At 35.2% G+C, this 17,959-nt stretch overlaps 4 protein-coding genes across 6 annotated transcripts in view; 3 read left to right on the forward strand and 1 right to left on the reverse strand.

Annotated features, from left to right (window-relative positions):
* Positions 1 to 57: 57 nt before the first annotated feature.
* Positions 58 to 2,515, forward strand: LOC118269066 (protein lin-37 homolog). Its single transcript, XM_035583981.2, has 6 exons — positions 58 to 250; positions 516 to 624; positions 895 to 1,080; positions 1,436 to 1,571; positions 1,834 to 1,982; positions 2,319 to 2,515. Exons 1-6 carry the CDS (start codon positions 175 to 177, stop codon positions 2,326 to 2,328), a joined length of 666 nt encoding a protein of 221 aa, XP_035439874.2. The 5' UTR covers positions 58 to 174; the 3' UTR covers positions 2,329 to 2,515.
* Positions 2,454 to 6,193, reverse strand: LOC118269060 (rRNA N6-adenosine-methyltransferase ZCCHC4). The gene is made up of 6 exons (XM_035583963.2): positions 5,797 to 6,193; positions 5,372 to 5,616; positions 4,937 to 5,140; positions 3,412 to 3,619; positions 2,833 to 3,165; positions 2,454 to 2,594 (listed from the first exon to the last, which is right to left on the reverse strand). The coding sequence occupies exons 1-6, from the start codon at positions 6,088 to 6,090 to the stop codon at positions 2,505 to 2,507; spliced, it is 1,374 nt and encodes a 457-aa protein (XP_035439856.2). The 5' UTR covers positions 6,091 to 6,193; the 3' UTR covers positions 2,454 to 2,504.
* A 288-nt stretch (positions 6,194 to 6,481) lies between these two features.
* On the forward strand, positions 6,482 to 10,727 carry LOC118269064 (complement component 1 Q subcomponent-binding protein, mitochondrial). Of its 2 annotated transcripts, XM_035583974.2 has the most exons (6): positions 6,482 to 6,825; positions 6,999 to 7,046; positions 8,060 to 8,210; positions 8,610 to 8,809; positions 9,434 to 9,522; positions 10,099 to 10,727. In XM_035583974.2, exons 1-6 carry the CDS (start codon positions 6,588 to 6,590, stop codon positions 10,246 to 10,248), a joined length of 876 nt encoding a protein of 291 aa, XP_035439867.1. In that variant the 5' UTR covers positions 6,482 to 6,587; the 3' UTR covers positions 10,249 to 10,727. The 2 variants fall into 2 exon arrangements, with proteins under 2 accessions (XP_035439867.1, XP_035439868.1); XM_035583975.2 differs by lacking the exon at positions 6,999 to 7,046 and having other exon boundaries at positions 6,484 to 6,825.
* A 1,577-nt stretch (positions 10,728 to 12,304) lies between these two features.
* Positions 12,305 to 17,959, forward strand: part of LOC118269054 (amyloid protein-binding protein 2) — a 53,772-nt gene continuing 48,117 nt past the window's right edge. The window contains exon 1 of one of the 2 annotated variants that reach the window (XM_050698302.1): positions 12,305 to 12,505. In XM_050698302.1, coding sequence (XP_050554259.1) covers positions 12,344 to 12,505 — 162 coding nt within the window. In that variant the 5' untranslated portion in view covers positions 12,305 to 12,343. The remainder of the gene's footprint in view (positions 12,506 to 17,959) is intronic. The other variant, XM_035583940.2, reaches the window with a different exon arrangement.

The following is a 17,959-nucleotide window of genomic DNA, read 5'->3' on the forward strand; positions in this document are numbered from 1 at the left end:
GAAATGCAGTGGTTGGTCATTTTTTTTTCTTTAATGGCAAACTAAACGGTAGCTTTTATTAGTGACAGACAACGCTGTGGCAATCTGACAGCGTCAAGTCATTCAAAAAACAAATTCGAATTTAGTCGTGATTGTTTTGTTTAGATTAGTATTTACTTGTTTTAATTAATTAGAATGCCTAAACGAAGGAGATTATTTACACCATTAAAGAATAGGTCAGCAAAATCACCCCACAGTAACGATGCCAGAGGTAAGTGACGAGTTAAAACTTTCTAATTTGTTAATAAGTCAGCCGTTGTTTACTCATAGAAATAATTAATTTTATCTTTAATAAAAGTCCTATAGCAAATCCTGACTTTAAAATGCATCACATTAGGATTATACATCAATTACATTGTTTACACAAATTGTTTGCATTAATTTTACAACTGTTTACAGTGGCATGACAGAAATGACATTGAAAATGCCTATTAATTTAAAAATAAAGCTTCATGTTTTGTATTTAACTGTTGTAGAAGTGGCCACAGCTCGTGGGAGGCTGAAGGGAGCCTTAATGGATGTACTGGATCCAACAGCTGATGATTCTGATGCATCGTCAGATTATGCTCCAGAAAAGAGAGACAGGTAATTGTTATCCATATGGTTATTTCAATGAAAAGAACATTAAGATAATTAATAGAATTAAATAATGTACTAAACTGGACCGATAATTTTATCAATAACGGATATGTAAGATGAAAAGTTACCTAATTACTAAAGTACTTAATATTGATGCAAACACTATTAACTTTCCTTTTTGTTTTTACTAAAGTCTCGGTTATTTTAACACAAGAGTAAAATCGCAAGATATTCACCTTTTATCACATATAACTATTTTAATAATTATAATTTCAGCCGAGACTACAGATCAGATGATGAAGACAGATACAGAAGGAAGAGGTCTCCACACCGGCAGTCTTATGTCCTGAAGCTGTTTGACCGAAGTGTAGACCTGTCACAGTTCAGTGAGGAGTCTCCTTTGTACCCTATATGCAGAGCTTGGATTGTTAACCAGCCGAGAGCTAACTATAGTGAACTTGGGTAAGACTATAAAATATTAAAATGCTTTTTCCTTGTATGTATTTACAGATTTTTGATTGAATCAAAGACATGCTTGTGTATTACCATGTTGCACACATGCAATAATGGAAATTCTAAACTTTTTCAAATTAAATCATCATACACCTAACTGATAAATTTATTAAATAATTGTTTGAAACAATTATAATAACGTTCAATCTTATAAAAAGACAATAAGTTCAAAAGCAATATTGTATTCTTAGTCTGAATTAATTTTTGTTTACTTAAAACGCTACTGCATTTTAAAATAGTGATTCACATACATTATTCACATATGTCATTTGACATCTTTTATCATTACTTTATTTTCTTTCAGGAAAAAGGAACACTCCCAATCATCATCATCAGAAAACTTGGAGCTGCCTGGACCAGAAGGACCGCATGTGTCTAAGATACCCCCCTTATTACCGGAGCAACTGAAAGCTGACAAAAATAATATCAACTTGAATTATGTAAGTTGACAATCCCCAACAAATTTATGAAAAGGGACTTGGTAAACTAGGTTTGATTCCAATTGATATAAACTCTAGATGTAAATTGGTGCTTGACATCGGAAAATAGATTTATTACAGAACTTTAAGGCAGATATATCAAGACTCTTGAATTCTTGATGCATTTCAAACCTCTAGATTAAAATCTATTAATGAGCTGAATAAGTTTTGATTACTAATGTTATGATAAATATTTCTTAACCCATCATTGACTTAATTCTAGCGTGAGGCTCCACCACCGACAAAGGAGCAGCTCCTAGCTTCTCACTCATCCCGCTGGGTGGCAGTGCGACAGGCCTGGTTGGAACAGGCTGCCAAAGTGGAGGCGCGCTACGAGAACACACAGCAGGTCCTCAACAAGATCAATGTCAAGTATGTATCTATATTATTTACTTTCATGTTGTACTAAGGTACAACATCTATCTGTGGACTTTATGAAATACTAAATTGAAAGTAAATTGCAACAAAATTATATTGCTTCATTCTTACCACCAAAAATTGAAAAAATGTAGTGACATTTCGCACTGGCATACAACCAAAGTAAAATAAATCAAGATTATGTATTTTCCTAATCATTACAAAGAGTTGCTTTGGATCATTTGTAACCAACTTCAAAAAAATGAGGAGGTTCTCAATTCGACTGTATTTTTTTTAAAGTCATCAATTGTGTACTCAGTAGATTAATAAAGACAATTGTTTTGTTTTCAGTGCCATCTAAACATCGCTGCTATCGAGAGCTACCTGAATTTACTAAACATTTTGATTTATTTACAAATATTTGTATGTTATTGATTAATACCCAATCATGTTGATTTGACGAAAGTGTGAGAATGAAACAATTAGTGTTTTTATAGTGATTTATTGTAAATATAAGAATTATAGTGATTATATCAATCATGCACTTTTTCGTTTCTTCTTATTTTGTACCTGTAGCTGTGGGCAGTCTGACTGCTTGTGTCCTTTCTGTTTGCAGTTGAAGCACGACTGTAAACAGAGAACAAAATCATTAAACATTTAATTTGTGTGTGAATTTAAAAAACACTATATTTATGCTAATACTAATTTTAGAATATATGTTAATGGCATTTAAGTGAATGATTTCAAAATGAAACTAATAAATAGCAATAATAACGTAAAACTTTATACAACTGATGAATATACAATGATATGCAATTTGCATAAATAATTATTTTTTGAACTCAACAAAAATTTCAATTCTTACCTGGCTTTCAACAACAACACCGCACACATGGTTCCGTTGCTGGCAACACATCTCACACTCTTTGCAGTGGAAGAAAGTTGGCTTCACGCATCTCTTGCAAATATCACAATGTTTGTATGTCATTCCGTTCTTACTCGTACAGCTGCCACACTTGTGACAGTGGTTATTTGAAGATGCCACATAGAATTTACATTTGTTACACATCTTGTAGTTGCTGTCGTTTGATAAGTCAATGGTCCGTAATGGTAAGTTGGTGAAGAAGCGGATTGGTGACACAAATTTTCTACCATCCTTCATCTTGTTTAAGAATTTCTTGTGGTTTGTGTATTCAATCTGAAATAAAATTAAAAATATATTTAATGAGAATACTAAATACTATTATTGCAAATCAAGAAGTATGTTTTGAGCTATTGTAGCATCAAAAGTTTTCATCTGTCTATGAGTGATTTACTCAAAAACTAAACAACTTTTCATATGGTTTCACCAGTGAATAGAAATTGTAATTCTCGAGGAAGTCTATAAGAATGTAATTCATAAAGATGCTTATAGAAAGTTGATAAACAAACATTATTACAGTACCTGATAATCATGCATTTTGATCTCTGGTGCCATATTAGTGATATAAGGCTCGGAGAAATAGGGGAAGGCCCATAAGACTGGCAATAGACCTTCATCAGGTCTGTCGCAGACAGTCCTGTAGGTTTCTGTCAGCTCCTTTATAGTCTGGACCAATGGTTCGACACGGCCACCAAATGGAGGGTCCATTACTATACAGATGCCTCCCTCTCTGAAAATTGATGTATAAATAAGTCATCAATAAAAGGTACTCTGCCTCATTCATTAGTATACTTATTAAAATTTCACTACAAGTTCATTCCACGACTAAAATCATTGACGTTGGTCATAAAGCTGCCAGTTTGAAGTGGAACTGGACTGGTCACGTCTGTCGCATGTTGGACGGGCGGTGGGCGAAACTCATTACTGAGTGGAGCCCGTTCAATGTCCACGAACGTCGAGACAGGCCTAAACAGAGATGGCGAGACGAACTCGACATCTATGACAAGGATTGGCTGCAAAAAGCTTTAACCAGAGAGGAGTGGAAGGAGGTCTTTGCCCTGCAGTAGTATGATCATGGCTGAAATCTAAATCTAATCTAACTTCATCTCAACTCTAATAAAAAGTAGAAATAAGTATCTAGACACACGGCAGTGTGTCCGCCAAGTTCGAGCAAAAAAACCGACACACCGGCCGTGGGTTATATTACACGAACCATTTCGGGCCAAGTTCGACCCACCTATAACTCAAAATCTATTTTATCTACGCATATGAAATTTCTAGTATCTATCGAGATCTACTTACTTATCTAAAATACAAAATTTCATTAATGTACCTATTGTAGATCTTGAGATATTGACGTCAGAAAATCGCTATTTTTACTATACACTCACTGACTGACTCACTCACTCACTCATCAAAAACCTAGACCACTTCCAATAGTCGTATTGACTTGAAATTTGGCATGGAGGTAGGTCTTTAGGTCAAGGTAAAGGAAAAAATCTGAAAATGGCCAAGTGTGAGTCGGTTTTAAAAATAATGAAGGTGTAAATTCATACCCCTAAGGAACTAAAACAAAAAAAATATCTATATCTTCCAATGGTCGTACCGACCTAAAATTCGTTACGAAGGTTTGTATTTAGTCAAAGTAAAGTAAAATAAGAAAAAAAGAAAATAAACCTTACAAAAATAAATGAAATCCCACCCAAAACATAAATGTGAAAGGCTGCCAAGTTCGATAATATTGGAATGCTTCGCCTATAAAAGAAGTGAGATCTAAATAAGTACCAAGTTCCATACACAGACCTCAGTTAAAAATGATATAACTTGGCAAGTTTTAATAGAAAATTATATACTTGACTCATTGCGTTTAATAGGTTTATAACAAAGTGTGTGAAAACTTGCCAAGTTGTTATATCATTTTTAACTGAGGTCTGTGTATGGAACTTGGTACTTATTTAGATCTCACTTCTTTTATAGGCGAAGCATTCCAATATTATCGAACTTGGCAGCCTTTCACATTTATGTTTTGGGTGGGATAATATCTTACTTGGACTTCTTGAAGAATTTCTTTAGCACCTTCTCATCCTCATTGCCATTAAACATGTAGTTGTTGAACATGTTGTACCAGATGAACTTGTTCGGTGGATAGAAGTTGCAATGTCTCTTGTCATAGTCCAGTAGGATGGAGTTGAAGTCTGATCGGGATTCTGCTTCCTCGTGGATGGACGGTGTCCCAATGCAGAGGATATTGCTGAAATAATAAAAAACATAAATACACTGTAGAATGAAGAACTTACTTTTTTTAGAGACTTACTTTGAGCAACTTCTATTCAGAAGTTTTAAGTAAAACTTAACAGTTTCTTTCAACATGAAATAACAATAAAATTAATAGTTTTATAATACAAATATATTGCATTAGAATTCATACAGCACTTCTAATTAATTTGATAATCTAACTAATTAAATAACTGTAATGTATTACCTTATATTATTATTCTTAAGTATTCCAAAGACAGTGGTGACAGATTTCTTTGTGAACATGTACTGTGCTTCAACGGAATCATTTTCCAGCATTGGTAGCCATGTAGTGGGCCGTGCGAGCTGCTCGTCAGTCAGTGGAGTTATAATTCTATGGTCCTTCGCATGTTTCTTGGAAGGCTGAGAGACTAAGTAGAGATCTTCACAAGTACTACAGAATGCTCTGTCTACGTAGTGACGGGATTTCACCTGGAAAAATTATTTATTATAGGTTGATAAATATTTTCTGGGACAGATTACACCACATTATTTAATTGTTGTTTACGTTTATTTCGTAACAGATATTGCTAATAAAGGATTTCGATAAGCATATACACTACTTTCATTTAGAAACGGTCTCATTTATAACTGTTTATATACAAAACTAACCTCAACAAAGTTACTCCATGCTGCAGCTTTGTCGATCTTCGGAATCAAACTGTAGTACTTTTCATTACGTTTCCTTACACTTTCCTTCTTCCAATCTTCCTCGTCTATGTGTACGGTGCATTCCTTATTCCTACACGAGGCACAAGCGAAGTATCGGCCTTTTTCAGTAGAGAATAACAACGTCGGCCCATGCAAACATAAAGGATGTGAAGTCACGTCCTCTATTATCACTTCTACAGGTGAAGACTTCTGGGCACTAGAGTCTTTTGTTTCCAGTTTACGTTTTTTAGGCATTTTTATGAATTTTAACCACAAAAGTAACTGGAAAATTCAATTCAATTTCTAAACACACGTGAAACTGACACGGCAGAAACAGTGCTTCTCTCTTGTCAATGTCTTTAACGTGAAATGTCACATTATAAGTAGTGCTGCTCAACGTAACATTTGTTTACGGTTTTTTTTATACCATATGCATATGACACACAATTTTTCATATTTTATAACTCAATTACAACTGTTTAGCACTTGATTATTTCATATACTTCAGCTAATCACGCTTCTTGTATTAATAAAATGAGTACTTATTTATATTCATTTTTAGTTTTATACTACTTGACTCGACTATTTACAAAAACTTGCAAGAGCTAAAAATGTATTTTGACTCAGAACCTCTTTTGGAATTTATTGCAATGGCAATTTTGTGACACCGGCTCAGGCGTTCTATTGTAACTTCTGACATTTTTTCGAATAATTTCAAGAAATAAAGTGACATTTACAAGGATTTCAGAAAAATGAACGGTTTAGGAAGAACCGCCACCCGGCTAATACAAAACTGCGTCAAAAACACAACGTTGACTGGTGCCTTAGTGAATCGCGCCCAGGCTCCCGTAAAACGTGATTTCACCAGGGGAATATGGCACATGAGCTGTTCGCAGAGGATGGATGGGTCCGCCACCACTTCAACCCTTCTGCACAATCACTCCAACACATGCAGCTGCGGTTGTGGCATGAAAGCCCTCCACACAAAAGGTAATTTTTTAGTAATATTTGGGACTTAATTATTTTGAGGTTATGTGATTGCACCACACGCGAAGATCACACCGTAACTTATTCCTAGGTGCATGCACTATCATTGAGTTCTTACCATTCTGTTTTATACAATTAAGTTGATCATTTAAATATAATGCTACATTATTCTCCAGAAACTGAAGTTGATCCATCGACTTCCCAACTAAAACCCAGGCCCCTTGGTGAGTCCTTGTTTCTCCCGTTCCTTTCCTTACACCTTCACAGTCGATTATCCTAAATAAGGTAAGCTTATTTCATGAAATCACTTATAATAGTTCCTACACATAATTTAGTAATTAATTAGTCCAATTAGTTTTATTCATATTCCCTGCACAATTGCCACACTGTGCCCTCCAACCAGGAGGAGTTCAGAGCCAGTTGCAGGGTACATTATAACCAAGTTCACATCCAAGATCATGGACCTGTGTCCTGTTCTTGCATAAAAACTTGGGACATTATTAGTATATTATATAGTATAGGTATAGTTTCCTTATAAATAACTATGTAGTAAATATCTTAAAATGTAGATAATATTTCTTGTTGTAGAATTAATGTTAAGTAATGAGTAATTCTGAACAGTAAATCATAGTGCTGTTGATATAGAAAAGTCACAATCTTGCCCCTCAAAAGGGCAATGACTTCTAAATCTATTTTGGTCCAACATTTTTTTTTTCTATTTTTAAATCAAAGACAATATTGAAATATTTTTGTATGCTGTATAAAAGATTTCAATGTTAAACTTATAACAAAATTGTGTGAAATTTGTTATCATTTAATAATAATAAAGAACTATTTAGGTGTTACAAACTAAATTTTATTCCCATTGCTATCTTATGTAAATGTTGCATCATACAGCATGTATGCTGAAATGTTTATCTTGACTGATAAAACATTTGCTGAGGGCAGAAAAAGCTGTAGGAAATAGTAGAAATATTTTTGTAAATCAGTTTACCTCAAGTTGATAACTAAAAAATGTGTAATAAATAAATACACTTATAGTACACTAATGCATTTATAGTAAAGAGAGGAAATATTAGTAATTATTTCAGTATTTGCAAGTATTATTTATGCAATGAAAAGTCAATACATTTCCAAAATATAAAAAGATTAGAAATGTAATGTAGTTATAAAGTAGAATTAGAGTGGAAAATTAGCCAGATATTATAATTTATAATATTACAATCAATATTTCTAGGTGAGAGAGAGCTGGTAGAGTTCCTGACTGAAGAGATTGTCGCCGAGCGCAAAGCACAGAAAGTGAAGGTGCTACCAGCAGAACTTGAAGGTTTTGTTGTCTGTGGAGACGGTGCTGAGGTTGTGCTGTCCAAGAAACTTAAGGATGAACTGTAAGTTATAGGACCTCTTGAACTTTTAAAAGGCGTAACTTAGATGAGAACAGTTTTTGACCTTATTAAAGGACACAAATATCTGGAAAATACTCTGAAACATCCCCTCACAATTGCCACGCTCGACTTAGCCAAGCAGTGGCATGATCGGGTGCCAAGTGTGGGGTACAGTAAGGCAGTTAAGTAGAATACCATTGCGCCACCATGCCAATGTGTATGGAACAATACTGCTACACTTTTTTAAAAACTGCCATTTTTAGTTCTGTGCAATAAATAACTCCAAAAATACTAAATATAAAATTGAACCTGTAACATCTGTAATATTTCGATTTGACTGATAATAGCATTTAATTTAAATGACAAAATGATTAATGAAAAATACTTTTTTCATTTCCTCAGTGTCAGAATCACTTTCAATGTGAACCACACAGTGGACTCAGATGACTTGGAGGGAGAGGTGCAGCCAGAGAAGCAGGAGTTTGCAGAGATGAGGTCACGGCCTCAGTTCGAGGTTGACCTGGTCCGCGGAGACACCACACTTGGGTTCACCTGCTCATACCTGCAGGAGCCACCACCAGCTGCTGGAGCTGATGAGTACAGTAAGTCGTCTTATAAACTTGCTTTATAATCTTTAATGTGACTTTGTGACAATGCTACTATTTTGTACATGACCATAAAACTGGAATAATTCAAAAATGCCAGGTACATAAATTAAATTTTATTGTTTGTTTCCTTATTAATCTATTATTTACGCTTTTGTACTAATAATAAAGCAGATGAGGAAACTAACAAAACCAAAATGACACTAATTTATTTCTAAATATACATATTTATTTGTAATTATCTCGTCTCCCCTCACAATTGCCACGCTCGACTTAGCCAAGCAGTGGCATGATCGGGTGCCAAGTGTGGGGTACAGTGACGCAGTTAAGTAGAATACCATTGCGCCACCATGCCAATGTGTATGGAACAATACTGCTACAAAACTATTATAACCAACAAAATTACGACAAAAATAAAATGGTGACGATATGTCTAAGTATTTAAACAAAGTCGTAAATCGCGTTGGTTATACGATTTAGTTTTGTAAGTATAGAGTGAAAGCTTAGATGTTCAAACTGTACTATTCTTTAGTGAACTTACTTTTCATCATTATTATTGTATTATTACCATATCTTTTAATTGAATACTGTGGCTCTGACTAACGAAGTCTTCTTTTACAGATGATGTGTTTGGTATCGATGAGGTGACCATCTACAAGGGAGAATGGAACGACAAAGTGTACGCCGTCGCCGGAGACGTACTTGACGGGGTAAGTTTTAATTCAGAATATACGGATAATCAAATATTCGGATTTTTTTTTAAAAAATAAGTAACATTATAATACCTTGTCAGTTAAGTCATTGCTAAAACTAAGTTGATAATATCAAGCCTGTGTAAAAGAACCAGATATTGCAATTAAAAAAAAATCTATTATGCTCCTACTGATACTAAAATTCACTCATTTAACTTAAGCTGCCATAGCACAATAGTTGAACTCGTGGACTTGCGATACAGAGGTCTCGGGTTCGATTCCGAGTCGCCCCATTTCTATGCCACACTTGATACTATCATACAAGTAGTTGTCAGGTGCCAAAATCGGGGTAAATTGATGCATCGAAGTGAAGTCGATCTCGTTACGTGTTGGCGGGATATTCATTGACGTGCTACATTTTTATTTCATTCAAAATTAATGAAAATAATCAAAACACAACGACATAAAATTATTTTTGCTAATTGGAATATTTTTTGAAACTTTTTTATTAATTTTTTTTCTCACGAATATAAGCTATTATGTAGTTTTTGCGTATTATTATGTATTTTTAACCTATTTTTCCTTAATTTTCAGTATCTTTACGACCTTTTGATGAACCTGCTAGAAGAGAAAGGCATCAGCAACGAGTTTGTGAACAAACTATCGGACTTCAGCACGGCGTACGAGCACAGCGCATACATCAAGCTCCTTGAATCTGTGTCCCAATTCACCATTGGAAAGTAATACTAGTAACCCCTATCTCTGAAATAAGAACCATAGGATCAAAAATATGAACAGCTACAAAATTCAGCCAAATTTTATTGAAATATCCATGCAGTTTGGATGTTATGTTGTTCCTGTAACTCCATGTATGTTGAACATACAGTATTCTTTTTGTTATTACATATAAAGTTTTGAGTCTTATTTTATCAATCAACTTTGTTGTGTAACTTTCCAAGATCCCATACAGAAGTCAACCGAATTTAAATATTTCTGTGAGATGTGTCATAGTAGTAGAGTTAACTGAAATTTATTGTAGTTGCTCGCAATTGTTCAGTCAAATTCTTGAAATATTTTAACAAGCAACTCTCGAACTTGAGGCTGCAAGGAGTGAAGCATTTATGCTGTAGACAGCTTTAAAATAATTTAGTTGTGTCATGGTGATGTTTTGTTTAATGTTAGTTATATGTTAGTTATTGTCTCAATAAAATTGTTCCAATTTATTTGTTTGTTGTTTTATTACCCTTCGACTATTATTTCTTGGTGTACCAAAGTGTCTATTGTCTTGTGGTATCTGTATTTGCTTAAACCAAGCATACGATTCACAACATACAATGCAATGCCAAACGTACTTCACAACAAACCTAGTGGCGTAGCGTGGTTTGGCAGGGCCCCGTATGAAATGGTGTTTCAGGGCCCTATATTTTTTAATATTTTTGATGACGCAAATCATCTAATGACTTCTCCCGCCCCTTGGCTGAGGCGAGGGACTTAAAACTACCTCGTTCTTACTCCTGCATTGAGCCGGAACACAGGTAGCCTGTTAACTAGTCCGCAGCTCGGTCGGATTGGGCATCAACCCTGCTGAACCGTGGTAATCTGGCTTTGGTTCTGGTCAGGTGGCGAGTTATCCTTGTTCACCGCCTGTAGACTCGCACTTAGGGCCGAAGATCGGCGCACGATCCCCGACACCCGGAGTGCTTACCGAAACTAAGCATCTGTGTCAGGGGAGGGTAAAAAGCCGTCACGTCCCTCAAGCCACTCCAAGATTCCATGTTTGGGGGCACTTATGATGACGTTAGTTTTTCTAAAGTTGCTGCCAATTTTTTTATCGCATACTCTACGCGGGAAAATAGAATATTCGAAAAGTGATAATAAACCCTCATGGAAACTGCACCAAGCGACACGTGTAGGAAAAACACTACTGCATCGTCTGCATAGCAGAGGACCTATTTATGTACAAGCTATTATAGCTAGCGGATTGTTAATCATATTTAATTTTAATACTTATACACATTAGCTGCTAAAACTACAACAATAACAATCAACATATTGTTTATTTATGCCTATTCTAAATAATTTATACTAACAAAAAACAATAGCCACACATTTGAAACAATCAAAACTTAAACATACCATAGTTAATTAGCCTAAAAACAGCATCAAAAATATTACTACCGTACATTAGGTACCGTAAAACGCGAAACGGGGTGGATTCCATTCACTACGTTTATTATCAACATCATAAGCACCCTCTGGCAGCTGAATATACACATCATCATCATCATCATCAGCCGAGAGACGTCCACTGCTGAACAAAGGCCTGTTTTCACCTGATTAATTTTTTGACATTGTTCGTTGATCTCATTTTTCTACCATAATATGTATAAATCTTTGTTAACACTATTTATTTAAATCAACTATTTTCATATAAATCCAAATCAATTCACAAAAAAATAATTGAGTGCTTGCAACTTTGACGATTTAAATTATCAATTTTTCCCGCGTGTCTTAGTCAGCTGACATTTCGCAAAATGGCATTTGACATTACGAGTCAGCTGTTTACTCGCTCAGCTGCGTCAATATAATTTTTCTATCTCCTTCTTACATTTTAGTTCCACCATTTAGTACTCCTTTGATAGAAAGAGATAAATATAGTTATTCCAATGAGACTTTCCAACGATCGCTATAACCAATCGGAGCTGGTCTTATTTTGAGCTTATTGATAAGCTTTTTTGTGACCAATAAAAACACAGCAAACTGCGTGAAGTTCGTGCAAATCTTGGCCTGTCTGACATCGGCTAGTAAATTGAATCGAGTTTTCATCTACCCAAGCAAAATGGCTGACGCGTCTTCGTCGGCGATGCGCGCAAAGAAAATACCCGATAATTTGTACGAGCTGTGCCTGACGAATTTAGTGAACTACTTGCAGAAATCTAAGTGCGACAGAAATGTGCTCCAAGGGATCCCGGACACCGTCCGCATGGATGTCTACTACAAGGTAAGTTATGCCACACTTGGCTCATTTGCTCTTATCGATAAAAAATACAGACTATAGCGAGGATACCGTTACTATTGTCAGATATTGTTTGTTAGCGATGATATCGCTATCAGCGCAGGGTTGGGATGTGTAGTGTAGTGCAGATAGTTTAGCGTTGCATGGGTTTCTGTAGTGACCGTGAACGTAGGCAGTGCGTGTGGTTGGAGCTAGCTAGTCACTTTCACTGGTGCGCCGCTGCACTGCACCGTCATACGATCCGCTCTTTGTTACGAAACACACACTGTGCATCGGCAGCGTGCGTCGATATCAATTTGCCCACTATTGTGTTTCATACGGTCCATAAAAGTCCAATTTGTTGCTTTGTATGGCAATAAAATATTCGATTACAACGTTGTCAAGTAGCCACTTCCTTGCACATAATGTCTATTCAATACTACAACTGTGGCTGCAGACGTTCCACTGATGATAAACCTTATTGTGGCGGGTATCAATGTTTAGTGTGACCCCCAGGAGGCAGAGATAATGTCGTGTTGTCTGTGAACAATAATATTTAGAGCAGTACCTCGCAGTATCTGTGCTCCAACAATAAATAAAATTGGCACAGAACTCATAGTTTATCTGTAAAATGAGTGCCAGCACCATTAAGATTCATAGATTTACATAACACCCATTCTCATTGCCTTGCTCGTCTGATAGATGTCTCACTCACATGTTTTGTATTCAACAAATCTAATTAGCATAGATATCTTGTTATGAAGTCAGTATTTCCTAAAAACAGCCATTATCCACAGCAAATTATTTTGCTATTTTGTTAAAGTCATTGCAAAATGTCAAATAAGAAAAATATTTGCGTTGAAACATTTCTAATAAGACTGTTTGTTTTTATCCGTTTCTTGTATAAAAATAGATAACACTGATGATAATAATGTTTTAATAATTACATGATACCTAACATGAACTGTGTTAGATTAGGCTATGTAGCTAGATATCATTAATTCATTAAACTATTGGGTAGGACACTCCCAACTACATACAAATATTGTCACTGTTTATTTAAATGTAAATATGTATTATCAGGAATACTACATACAAAACAAATTGTTCGACCTCAATATTGTTTTCTCAAGTAGAAAATGGCTTCTCAAAATAACTAATGTTTATATTATTCTATTGCAGTTACAAAAATTAGATACATTATAACCTTATGTACAAAGAAGAATACATAAATATTATTATGTAAATATTTATTATGATGGTAAACTAAGTCAATAGTTACTGGGGATTCTCTTCATGTTTTTATATTCAAATGCAGGAATGCAAAGGCTTTTGTCAATATTTTACTGTGTAGATGTCATGAAAATGTTTCCGCAGGCAAAAATATGTAATTTTTTCTGTTTATTATGACAAATTCTGGCAGTTGACTAATAGCTTAATGATGGCACTGGCACAATGATTTTTTTGCACATTTCAGTGTTCTTTTCACTTTAACGCAATTACAGTGAGTGACAATGAATTCTTTGTCTTTTTAAAATACTAATTATTTGATATTTATATACCATTATTAAAACAGTAGCATTATTTAAAGTTTTAACTACCTAATAGTTTATCTAACTAGGTATTTAACCTACCTATATATTATTGATAAAATTATATCTTAAGAATCTGGAGATAATGAAGTATTTTTGTGGTTTTGTTAATCCATTTATTGCCTTCCTCAACCCTATAAAAGTTAAGAACTTTGATAAGACATTGAGCAAGATTTATTTCTAGGAAGATCTTATGACCATAAGATTCTAATGTTTCATGGTAATATGAGGATACATAATAGTTAATATTAGTTGGTATGCCAATGATATGATAACAGACATCTTGCAATCTACATTGATACATAAACACACTTAGTATTGTACAAATCCAAACAACTATGGATGTAGTATGTGGATCAATCAACAAATTATACATTACATTTGTTCTACACACATTTACATAATTATGTATTGATAAATACAACTAGTTTATTCATACATTCAATAAATCTACCTATATTTCTTTTAAACATTTCAACCCTATCACAAAGTATTAAGTTCTATTAAAAACATTATCTGTCTGTATGTACTTACATATATAATATACCTATAATGATTTTCCTACGATGTTTAGCTTTCCTAATTGATTAGGGCCAATAAAATACCTGAAAAGGTTCAGTGTACCTTTCTTTACTTCTTGTGTACTTAGTACCTACACCTCTGTTTACCCCATCTAGAAAATGTATGTGTTTGTCAGTCAAACAATAAGAATAGTAGTGGAAAAATTTACGAGTTGTGGACAAACCCAACCTTTGTTTCGTGTCGACTTAGAACAGGTGTTATTGGCCTCAGTTGTCTAAGGAGTAAGGACCGAGGTTATTGTCACTCGAGACGTCTGTGGTACGCCCCGATTTGTGAGACACGCCTTTTGGAAAAAAAAAAAGTAAGTGTACATTGACACACACTTACGAATAAAATATTTGTCTTTTATACTGAAAAGTACGACCACCTTACCTTTTCGAAACTAAGTTGTGTGTTTAGGGTATAAGCCGGTAAACGAGCAGATGGTAAGCAATCGCCGCCGCCCATGAACACCCGAAACACCAGAGGCGTTATAATTAGGCCTCCGGTAACCTCACTCACATAACGAAACAAGCAAGCGATGTTTCACGTCGGTTTTCTGTGAGGCCGTGGTATCACTCCGGTCTTGATGGCCCATTCGTGCCGAAGAATGGTTCTCCCTCACTTGAATGAAATGATAAAATGTGTTTTTTTAGCTTGTTTCTCTGTCTTTCCGCCTAACGACTGGTAACTCCATAGAATGTCCGAAAATAAACAAACTTGGAGATTTATTACATCTCTGCTCACAGAATAAGTAGGTTTATTTGTTTTGATAGAGCAAATTCGTGATTAATACTTTGTAATTATCTTTTTGATTTATTATTCTTGTGTTGTCTTTATCTTCAAAATTAATCTTGTTACGTAAATCAATGTTTTGCTCCTCCAATGCCGAGGATGTTTGTAATTTTCCTCGCTTCGTTTATTTTGTGGTCCGATTGGTCTTACACGGATATCGTAATCAAAGATCAAATCAGTATACAAGATGTAAGAAACAGCCCTCCACAGATTGATAGGGTAAATTCAGTACCTCGTACTAAAGTAAATAAGTATTAAACGAATATGAATATATTTCAGGAACCTGATGGAAATCTAATAAACCTAATTATAATATTACGTCAGACGCAATGCGTCGCTATATACCGTGGTCCAACGCACGTAGCGAACGTAAGTGCAGCGAACCTTCGGGTTCCCAGTCCTGCTACGAGCTACCGAGCTACGGTGTGTCATACTGGTTATTAATTAATACCTATGTCAATTTTTTAACCAGCTCGTCACACTCCAGTGTCAATAGCATTTGCCATGATGATCACATATGGCAGGCGGGTTACGAATCGTAGTTTTAAAAGGTTCAGGTTTACTTGCCAAAATACAGCTGCCCAATCTCTGTTAAAGATTTATTACCTGACTTCCTGCTAATTGAATCTATCAAGATTTCCAATACTATCCTCTAAAAATATATGCCTAGATCAAACTGTCAAATTCTTGCTGTTTTTTTAAGTTTTATCCTTAAGTTTACCGGTCTGTCTGTATTAGCATACACATTTGCTATACGTACCTATATCCTTCAATTGTCACGTGAGCCGCTACATTGGCAGAACGAACAACAATGCACTGATGCAACGCTTGCAACACACAAACATTCGATATCTGTTGACGATATGCAGTATGCACTCGATGAGTTCATGACAGGTCATGGTTTATGGTTCGTTTTTGAACTCTTTAATTGAATAGTTTCCTATTTATGGTAACACGACGATCTTAGTATCAGGTAATCCGTCAGCTCGTGTGCCTCCTATTCCATAAAAATGTGCTACTTTTTGCAGCTTTCTAATGATATTATGCCACGTACTTAAATGTAATCTACCCAATTTTTCAATTAGCAACAATAATAATTTTAATAATGCAAATTGCGACAAATGGTTGGTCATTAATTATTTCCTATTGTTTATATTATAAAATCTTACTTACACAATACTTTTAATTCAATCATGGCTTATCTAAATAGAAATTAAAATGAATAATGGCTACAACGCTGTCACGCATTATTATTCTTAAAGTGGGAAGTGGACTTGTTTTTCCACCTTTTTTGTTGGTATTATTTTTAGCGAACCTTCATTGCTATGCATAGTTTTGCGTATACTTACTTATTAGCAACAAGTCTGCTAAATTCTACAATTATAAGTACCTACCTAATATAAATAGGAATTCTCATCAAATATACCTGCGGACTACCTAGCGGGTGTACCGAGGTTCAGGCTCGAAAAGCAGCAGTAGGAACGGGGTGGTTTTTAGTCAGTAAGAGTCTGACACTCCCTCTCACCTCGCCCAAGGCGGGAGAAGTCATTGGTTGAATTTCCCCCCTTAAAAAAAACCATCAAGTTACCAAGTCCTGTGTAACTGTTTTCCTTAAAGGTTTGCAATCGAGAAAGTCCTTTTGATCGACTTGCGAATACGCACACGGCGCGCACTCTCGAATTCGCGAAATGTCGATTGTAATGCGACAAAGCAGTCGCATCGAAAGTGTGCGCCAATATGAATACTGATACGGATTCCGTAAAAAAGCAATCGTTCTCATTTTCCTCTGTAGAAAGTTATTTATTGCGGATAGTTATGATAATCCTTGCACTGACGCAACGGTCATTAGTGATGTGGAGTCGTGATGTAAAATATTATGCGATGTTGATGTTCTAGCGAAAGTTATTAACTATTTTACCAACCATTTTTTCCGATATCTTGAAGATCTTATGATGTAACTTAATATTATGAAGGAAAATTACCGGTTTATACTGGGAATTTTACCGTGTTAAAGGGTCTTCCTAAGTGACCTCCCTCTGCATTGGATTTACGAGGCACTCAGCAGTCCCTTTCATTTTGTCTCTTTTTTACGAACGGTGTACCTGCTTTTGCGGACGGCATAAAAATATAAAAAAGCAATTTCATTTGAAATTCAACTCACAGCGTGTTTCTTCACAAATTAGGAGGATTGAAAGAGGATAAATAAGAATGAAGTTGGCTTCGGATCAATGTCATTGTATTTCCTGAAGTTAGTGTTAAATGGATGTCGGTCACGTGCTTTAATCCTTGTCGGTAAACAGCTGGTTCACGTGGATAAACATTTGAAAATGTTTACCTAGAAATTGGCGATAAAATATACCTACATTTTCCTCGTGAGGCTGTTTCAAGGCTTTTTATAGGCAATCAGCTAAATGTACTAAGAATTTTCCGATTTTGATATATCGATGTATTTCTTTTCGTTACACAACCGATATAAGTATTTATTTATATTTATACAGCAATATATTACACT

This window comes from Spodoptera frugiperda, chromosome 2, assembly GCF_023101765.2.
Source record: "Spodoptera frugiperda isolate SF20-4 chromosome 2, AGI-APGP_CSIRO_Sfru_2.0, whole genome shotgun sequence".
Lineage (NCBI taxonomy): Eukaryota > Metazoa > Arthropoda > Insecta > Lepidoptera > Noctuidae > Spodoptera > Spodoptera frugiperda.